Source organism: Ixodes scapularis, unplaced genomic scaffold (genome assembly GCF_016920785.2).
Source record: "Ixodes scapularis isolate PalLabHiFi unplaced genomic scaffold, ASM1692078v2 PGA_scaffold10__122_contigs__length_95168666, whole genome shotgun sequence".
NCBI classification, from domain to species: Eukaryota; Metazoa; Arthropoda; class Arachnida; order Ixodida; family Ixodidae; genus Ixodes; species Ixodes scapularis.
This window is the reverse complement of record NW_024609836.1, coordinates 68,614,378-68,623,582: the sequence shown is the minus strand read 5'-3', so window position 1 is coordinate 68,623,582 and position 9,205 is coordinate 68,614,378. Positions and strand designations below refer to the sequence as shown.

Below are 9,205 nucleotides of genomic sequence, written 5' to 3'. Positions count from 1 at the left end.
ACATGTTTTATTTTACATGTGAGGACAGTGCTCGGATTGTCGGAAAGCTACCTGACGGTTATAGGAGTGAGACGTAAGTTGTAGTTAACGTAGTAGCAGCTGTAGTTAGGGTGCATTTATTCCGAAGATCGCGAAAACATAAACTTGCTAGCTGAAGATTTTTTAGTTTCTAAGAAATTGGATACTATATGTGTATTGACCAAGTGGTATCATGCTTTATAAAACGAATTGCTACAGAACTGATTCACGATCGCATTGGAAGATACGTCGTACATTTTAGGTATACAAAAACCCACAGTGACTCATTTACATTTGGTGATTATACTTATCAGTTCTACTCAAGTCCCGCAATGTCTATAAATGCGCTACTTCAATAACAACAAGGTCTATATTTTTTTATAAATTAGAAGCCTTATGTAATGTTTTAAAACTCATCCAGGCAAACCGCCGTAATGCCCTATTTATTACTACATCAGCATGGGATCTTTTTTAGCTGGGATGTTTGCTCACAAAAATATCACGCGCCCTTTATTTAATTTTTAACATTAGACAGCCCTGTTCGGGTCCATCATCATTCGAGCAGACCGAACGGCAAGGGCGATGTCGTTGACGTGTCTCGCAATATCAAACCAGGCCTGGGCCGCTTCTTTTGAACCGGGCTTCATCCGGGACACGTAGTAAAGCTGAAGCCGCAGCATTGCGAATATCACGCTTTTGTAAGAGCCCTCCATTGATGCACCCAAAGCCACGTGCCTGCGGAAAACGTATACTTATTGATTTACCAACACCTCATGTGTAGGTTTGGTGCCGCAGATGCGGGACTACTACAAAAATAAAATGTTTTTTAGTTCGCTTTCCCTATTGAAAAATCTCATTTGTATATATTTCTGTATCCAATTTGTATTGGACAAAGAGATTTGCGTGTCCAATAAACACATATAAATTATACGAGATATATAAGAATATATAAGAACCATATGAGATCCATATAAGAAATATATAAGAACTATATAGGATATATAAGAACATAAAGAACCAGTTAAGAAACTTGTGAAAAGTTTCTTATGCGTTTCTTATATGGTTCTTATATGTTCTTATGTATCTTCTATAGATCTAATATAGTTCCTTATATAGTTCCTATATATTCTTATATATCTTATATTATTCATATGGGTTTATTGGACACCAAATATTTCTGATACAAATGGCTTTTTCACTAGTCTTCCTGAAGAACATACACACTCAAAATTAAAAAGAAAACGAATCCCCGGCGAACAATAAAAGAATCTCAGCGAATGTAAAATCAACTACACGATTAGACTTTAAAAAATGCGACGTGTGCACGAACATAAACATGTGAAATCGTCAGGCCCATTGCTTTTTTTATTGTAAATTGAGCACTTGTATACCTCCCGCTGTGTACGCGGTACTGACATGCGCATGAAACAACAATAATTAGTAATATTTGGATCGGCTTAGCTTGACTGTTTAATTAGTTCAGTTTCACTGGTGTTTCGCTAAAAAAAAGTGAAAGCCGTTTACAACTCCCTGTAATGCCGAATTGGAGCGAAGCTCTTGAGGAGGAGGAGGGAAGGATACTGAAGGGAGGGTAGACCCCTACTCGTCCTCCTTCTCCTCCTCCTCCCCTCATTTTTTAATATGCTCGGGGGGGTCACCTGACCTCGGGGTTGGTGTCGAGTGACTTCGGGGGGAGGGGAGTCACGTGACCTCGGGGAGGGGGCCACGTGACCTTGAGGGGTCACGTGGGGGTCACCTTGGGGTCACGTGACCTTGAGGTGACCTTGGGAGGGGTCGCGTGACCATGGGGTCACGTCACCTTGGGGTAACCTTGGGGGGTCACGTCACCTTGGGGTAACCTTGGGGGGTCACGTGACCTGGGGAATCAAGTGGGGGTCACCTTGGGGGTCACGTGACCTTGAGGTGACCTTGGAAGGGGTCACGGGGGGTCATGTGACCGGGGGGGTCACGTGACTTTGGGAGGGATCACGTGACCTTGGGGGGTCACGTGACCTTGGGAGGGTGTCGCGTGACCTTGTGGTGACCTTGGTTACGGCGACGGCGACGGCCACGTAGACGGCGACGCCGCTCAAGCCGGAAACGGGCACCTAAGAGCTGCACTCTAAAAAAGATGGAATGCGAAGCGTGTATACACGAACTCATCTCTGTTACGTCACGGCGCGGTGGTGGCGCGTCGGGCGCACTTTCGGTCTGGGGCTGCGGGCAGAAGTCCGAATGGGAGACGTGTATTCCTGCGTTGTCTTGAAAAGAACCAGACAAAAACCTGCCTTTCCGTCAAAACGCCGCGACTGGGGCTGTACCAAAAAAGTCGAAAAAGATTTGAAGGTCAGTTTTCATGTGCTCAGTTCGTCTGAGAACGTGGATATGTGCTGTGAAAAGGAAAAACTAGACGCTGTCGGACCACAATTGCTTGTGCACTTTGGGTTGAATTCACGGATACTTGTGGTCGTAAGATTTATTCATTTTGTTAAAACATGAACGCTGCAAGACCGTCAAGTAGTACGGACCACCTGCGGACTACGTTCAGTGCGTCTTCAAGTTGAAACGGCCGCCTGATCGTTCGAAGTGTCGTCTGTCGTCTTTCAAACGAGCTGTAGTCTGCTCTTTCAAACGTTTCTGCTTGTCGTCTGCTCTTTTAGACAACACCGGCCCGTAGACCAAATGTTGGCCCGGTACTTGCGATAAGAAGTAAGTGCAGGCCTCAAAAGGCTTAAGTTTGAAGGTTGATAAGCAGGCTCGATGTAAACAGTAGATACAAGGAGATGTTGATTATTGTTACCAGCGGCCGTCACCGAGTTGTTATGCCTGATTCACTTGGTCCGATTCTGCTTGCGATTTTCATTATCGACGTCAACCATCTCAGCTGCGGTTCATGCTTTTGCAACCCGAGCGACGTCACGACTGAAAATTGCGAGCGAAATATCATGCGAATCAGGCTTTAGCGTACATTCTGCGGCGTCCTAGCGGAATGAAGCGCCGCCGCATGTCGCATTATTCACACGAAGTTTTGCGGTGTAACGAGCCTTGTAATTTTGCTGAGGCCGCTCAAGTAGTCAGATATTGCCAGGAAGACGTAGAATCAACAATTCGACCGCGAAAAAGGGCAGGGGTCTCACAGCCACGCCGACAACATCGCATTCCAATGGCTTGTTTACCGGCGACGGCGAGCCTCTTGCCCACACTCCATCGCACATGCGCGGCGCGGCTGGCGTCCGCTAGGGGCGCTCCGGTTTGTTTGCAGACATGAGCTGGTGTATAAAACGCGCTTCAAAAAATGAACAAAAAACCTTAGCGACCTTTTTTCGCGCCGCGTCAGTTACGGGGATGTACATCAACATGCTGTTTACGAGCAAGTTCGCGCTTGTCCAGAGTAGGCGTGGGCAGTGCGCATGCGCAGAGACCGAATTCGCGTGAGGTTAAGCGACTGCACGTGCGCAGTCCCTACAGCAGCGCCCCCACTGTGGCGTGACGTCATAGAGTTGAGTTGGTGTATGGAACGAACTTCATCAGCGCGAAGAGCCGTGCCCTCATCCTGTCCATCACAGTCACAATTGTTCCACTTTTTAATTTTTTTAATCGTAAGCTTTGAAGCTCTCTATTCAGGCTGGAGTTGGCGTCATTTTGACGTTAGTAATGCCTTTCGTTTGTTTCGAGTGCGGTAAAACTACTTTCACGCCCTAGAAGCTATTTATGATTTTGTCAACTTTTTACCTCAGTCGAAAGTTCTGAAGGAGAGAGATAGTGTTACTGGGGCACCCTCTACATCCTTTTTCTAGATTCTTGCCCTAAATGGTCAATTCATTAAAAAAAAAAAACGTCCAACGCGAGAAAGCTTTAAAGTGTGCGCCCTTGAGCTTCAATGTCCGACTTAAGTGAATTAGCACATCGTATACGTTCAAGAGAGTACAGAGGTGAATGTAGGTCAAGTGGCACAATAGCTAGCCACCTAGTACTTCAAGTACTTCACGAAAGTTACCCGGATGAAAGCACAAGTAAAGTTACGCCCTTGGGGCTGCCGTCAACAACTGGAAAAGTGTAATTAACGTATAGTTTAGTTTCTGGAATTAATTAAACATTGATCTATTCCATTCGCAAAAAATTAAAGACGTTTAAAAATTTGTAATGCGAAAGTAGAGCGCAGGCTCTTGAGGAGGAGGAGGGGAGGGTACGGAGGGGAGGGTATGCTCCTCTTCCTCCCCTCTTCCTTCTCCGACAATTTCCCCGATAAATTCAGCTGGTAAATTGACATCACACAACCTCAACACCAATTCAGTTTCTCCACTAAATTTCGGAGGGAGAATGACGTCACATGGCTTCGTGCCACGTCACTTATAAATAAATTCAGTTTCTCTGCTAGATTTAACGGGAAAATTGACGTCACGTAACCTCAACACCAATTCAATTTCCCGCTAAAATTTAGCGGGCGGTTAAGCCGACGGCGACGGCTCTATACGCGGAAACGCGGAAAACACAAATATGCAGAAGGAAGTCAATTTGACTCCCACGTTTTCAGCCTTAATTCAACTACAAAAATCAATCTTAAAATTAACCAAGAGAGGTAACTTGCTTATAATAGAGCTCAGAGATGTAAGACTCATTATGCCACTTACCTTATGGTTATATCCCCCATCAGGCCATCTGCCTTGATGAATGCCCTTTCTACTAACATCATGCGCTCGTTGACAAAACGTAGCGTCCCGAGGCTGAAAATGAATTGCGAAAATTCCCGTAATTACCCGATGCGAGTAATAAAAATGACGCAGGCCCTCAACACCTACTCGAATGACTTGCGGTCCGAAATCCATTTGTGCCAGGAATCGGCTTCTTGCACAAACAGTTCGATTTCTTTCTTGAGCCAATCTGTAGAAGAAGCAAAAAGGTGTCAGTAATGTGCACATTATTTTCCCGCGAAGGCGGGAGGTGTCGAAGCTTACGCAGTAGCTATGTTTGAGTTGCGCCAAGTAGATTTTACTTACAAGAGATCGTATCATAGTTTTCACCAAGTATATATCAGTGACATCTACCATTTGTTTTTCCAAATGTCTGAAGGGGCTGATAAAAGCAAGTAGTGCCCTTTTAAGGCCCCATCCAGGGTGACAAAATTAAGTGTTCGACTTACATTCATTTGTGACGTGCAAAAAAGCGCTCACATCGTCTTCGAGCCTTTTCGTCGCGCATGCTCCATGCGCTAAACAGTTAGTATGTCGTAACCGTTAACTTTGACAAAGGGAGGATAAATATTTACTAAATACACCCACGCTTTATTGTCTTAATGGTCCCAGAAAAGAGATACGGAAACCAAAACTCTCTGCGTGACATTCATTCAAGTTACTCACTAACAAAAAGAAACAAATCATCTCCCAAAGTGTGGCCACCTTAGTATTTTTGGAATATTTCCTACCAGGTTTAATTGCGTTCTGGCATATTACCTATGTATTGGACTAATGAAAAACCTATTTCATAATAGACAGTTGTTCGCTAACATAGAGATCATGGGCAAGCTGGACCAATTACTGCGGTGTACACAGTACGTTCCGCCGGCTATAAGGCAAAAAAACAACCAAAAAACCCCGTCTAGATAGACTGCAGTAATTTACTCAGCGAGGGCCACGGACCATCATCACACAAAATTGGAAGAGCGTGTAACAGAATCCCGCACTCTCGTAGTCAACGTCTATCATTCCCCCTAGAGCAACGAACAGACAAATGTGCTCGACGATGTAACATTTTCAATTGTTTGGCAACCTTTTCCTGGCGGTGTCGCGTGTTCACCATTGCTTTCATTTGTTGCCTGTTTCTGCCGCCTAAGTGTAAAAAAAAATATTTTCTGCGAGCAGTAGTCGTATGTTGTTCTTCTAGCGTCAGGCATTGCTTAGTTAACGTTGAAAACGACAGCAGTGAAATAATATATTCAGTGTATGAAAATGAAACTGGGAGAAGTATATCTACGCGCAGGATTTTTCTGGATCATGAAGCACCGAGGAAGACAAGACTTATAGCCAATCGGCGTCAGTCTCTCTGAGGCACGCAGATTACTTTGGCGAGTCATGTGTAACTCCACTTTGACCAATATTTTTACGTATAGTTTTTTTTAGAAGGTGCTTGAAACGTCAATTACTGATATTAATTAATTAGTACGTTCAGTGACAAGGGTAAGCGATGCTCTGCTTTGATAAGCACACATGCGGACGCGTGTATCCGATTGCCTGAACCCGCAACGGGGCGAGGAAAAAAAAGAGGGAGAGGAGGACACAATGAAGTGATAGACGCCCCTAACAACGGCGCTCATGCCGGATTGGCAGGCTCGTGGAGATAGACGCTGCCACCGTTAACACAGGCAGCGGTTAAAACTAGTTTACGAAGCGGTAGCGTAGCTTAGTTTTAAAGCGTCTGCCTCATTCGCATTGGACCCCTGTTCGATCCCCCCCCCCCCCCCAGTCTGGGCTTACATATTTATTTTTTTCTCGAACTTTTTGTTTCGTCGAGGCATTTGGCGATATTTACATTTCTTTTTTACCATTAACACTGAAAAAAAGAAAAGAAACGAATGTTGTTGACGAAACTTTGCTCAATTGAATGGTATGGGACTCCCTTTCCGGAGGTGCATGGGGGACAGCAGGGCTTGGGTTGCCGGCTGGACGCCGCGAAGGGGGGGGGGGGGGGGGAGGGGGGGTTAAGTGGGTTAATAGTTTTGTAATTAGCAGCCACATACAGTAGCCGCGAAGCGTCGTGAACGCAGGCCGGGGGGTGTGGAGGGGGGGGGGGGGGTTAGGTTAACGACCTCCCCAGTGATACACGCGCCGTCCGAATCCGAAATCCAAGTTCCCGCGCGGTACCAAGCAGCCAATCCGGCGTGAGCGCCGTTGCTAGGGCGTCAATCTTTACTAGGGAGTCTTTCTCTCTATCTTTTTCTTCCCTCGCCGCGTTTGGCATGCAGGCAATCGGAAATACTCAATGCGGACATCTCTTATTACCACCGAGATTCCACCACCATGGCAACGCTCTATCTGTCCACCCTTACACTGTCCCACATTTATGTACGATCAATGATTGTAGTTTCCAGTCCACCTGTAACACAATATTATCCAGCACTTCAGGAGAGTATGCGCATACAAAACTATAATGCTGCAGAAAGTATATAACAACCGCAACCAAATATCGCTCTCAGATGACGTCAAAATAGAAGGCTTGAATATGCACCGGCGGAAACATTGTGCGCCGCGAAGTCCTCAAGGTGGGTCTGGAGATCACCGAAGCCTTCCTGGAGAGCCTGTCCGAGGTCCACCATGTTGTACGGCAGCAGCTCGGCCTCAGCCAGGGACAGGGTTAAGGCACCGACAAGCTGTGAGCACCGCTCCATAATGGCGTAGTCCGGGTCCACGAACCTCTGGTAAAGCTCCAGTGTCTCGTAGGCCGTGTGGTAGTAGGGTGCCAAAGACACTCCATCTACTTTCTGCGTATTAGAGAAGGCTTGAATGCACACCGGCGGGAACATTGTGTGTCGTAAAGGAGCGACATCCGCGATGGATTACCATAACACAATTAACTAACGAAAAATGTTGGGAAAGACCCGAACAAGGGATCTGCGAGGGTGACTCGGGAGGTAGGCAGACGTTTCACTAAAAAACTTATAGTGTGAGGGGTCTTATTAAAACGCTGGCCGCCTACGGGATATTCAGAAGCCTGATCCGTTAGCGGAAAATGAAATAACCAAACTACAGTGCATCACGGCGTGACTTTAGACAGTATGTATGTTTCTTAGAAGAGATATTATGAAAGTGGTAGTAGTTGCCCAATACTATAATATGAGCAGACAAGAATTTAAAAAAGGACGGTACAGACTGGGTCTGGCTTGAAGAAGATGTCCACTGACGGTATTCCAGCGAAGGTGTTGAACACGACGTTGTCACTTGCTTGGCCGGGCAAGTCAATAAAACTGAAAAGATTTGTGAGAGTAATACAATAGGTTGACCTTTTCTTACGTACACAGTAAACTACAACATTTCAAGGCAATTTTCTTTTTAACCAAACACGATGCCGAAGCTTTGTCAATGGCAAGAATTTTTCAACTACTCTTAAAGATGCCAGGGCGTCGGTTGGGCACACTTGGCATTTATAGGGTGGCCAGATTCAAGCGTGACACTTTTCGCGTAAAATGCAGCCCATGAGCACGTTCTGTCCACTCCCCATCCCCCCCCCCCCCCCCCCCCCCAGAAAAAAAAAAGCAAAAGAAGAAAACAATTAGTTTTTTTACGAAAATTACTACGCATTGCCGAGCGCTAATCCACTGACGAAATGTAGCGCTATGGGTCCAAACCAGATGCCAAATATTCAGCACTAGCTGGTATTCTATTCAAAAATAAGTTCCTTTTTTTAACTACCAATTTCAAAATGGCTGGCGACAGCCCTCTTGAATGCATGCAGCTCTGGTGCCAGTTGCCGAAAACGAGCGAAAAGTGGCCCTATGAATTTTGAATAATATAATATCTGGTTCGAACCCCTAGAATTACATTTGGGCGGGGAAGGATCACTTGGTAATGCGTAATTAATTTTAGCCGAAAAAAAAAGACTCATTTTTTTTTTTGAGACCGCTGTAAACATATATATATATATATTTGTATAATCCCGTGGGGCATCCTCAAGCTCTCTATTCATATCCAAAATAGCGCATCTGCTATAGTCATTTACAGCACAAGAAAGGCCACATGTGCACATTTCCTGTTTTATTTGTTCCTCGGCGTGTTTATTGACCAATGTCACGATGTTATTGGTTATAGAGCGATAATAAGGTGCTCGCGACTTGCCACGTTCCGCATTTTTTTTAAGGTACCCGTGGCGATGGTTTGCCTAGAGTCTCGTCATGATGACAAAGAGTGGTTTTAATTTCAAATTAGGTATGAATGTTTTAGGGTTCTCTTCGTGACTTTACCAACCAAGAGGTTAAAGTAAAGGTTTATAGGAATATGTCGACTAATATACTCGCTAATACACAGCTTTTTTTTTTTCGCGGACTGCAAATGGGGTAAGACGTGCAGCATGCCAACTTTACCTTGACATGTCAGCCTCCTGACAGTCGTTCGTGGCTCGCGCACATGTCGTCTGAACGACAGGAAACTGCAATAGAGCAAACAAAAACTAATTGTCTCATAAAAACGATCTCGGTCAT

General features: G+C 45.2%; 1 protein-coding gene across 1 annotated transcript; it reads right to left on the bottom strand.

Moving 5' to 3' along the window:
* Positions 1 to 545: 545 nt before the first annotated feature.
* Positions 546 to 7,534, bottom strand: LOC120836710 (N-acetylated-alpha-linked acidic dipeptidase 2). The gene is made up of 4 exons (XM_040205740.3): positions 7,240 to 7,534; positions 4,818 to 4,899; positions 4,650 to 4,742; positions 546 to 753 (listed from the first exon to the last, which is right to left on the bottom strand). The coding sequence occupies exons 1-4, from the start codon at positions 7,532 to 7,534 to the stop codon at positions 546 to 548; spliced, it is 678 nt and encodes a 225-aa protein (XP_040061674.1).
* Between the last annotated feature and the right edge of the window lie 1,671 nt (positions 7,535 to 9,205).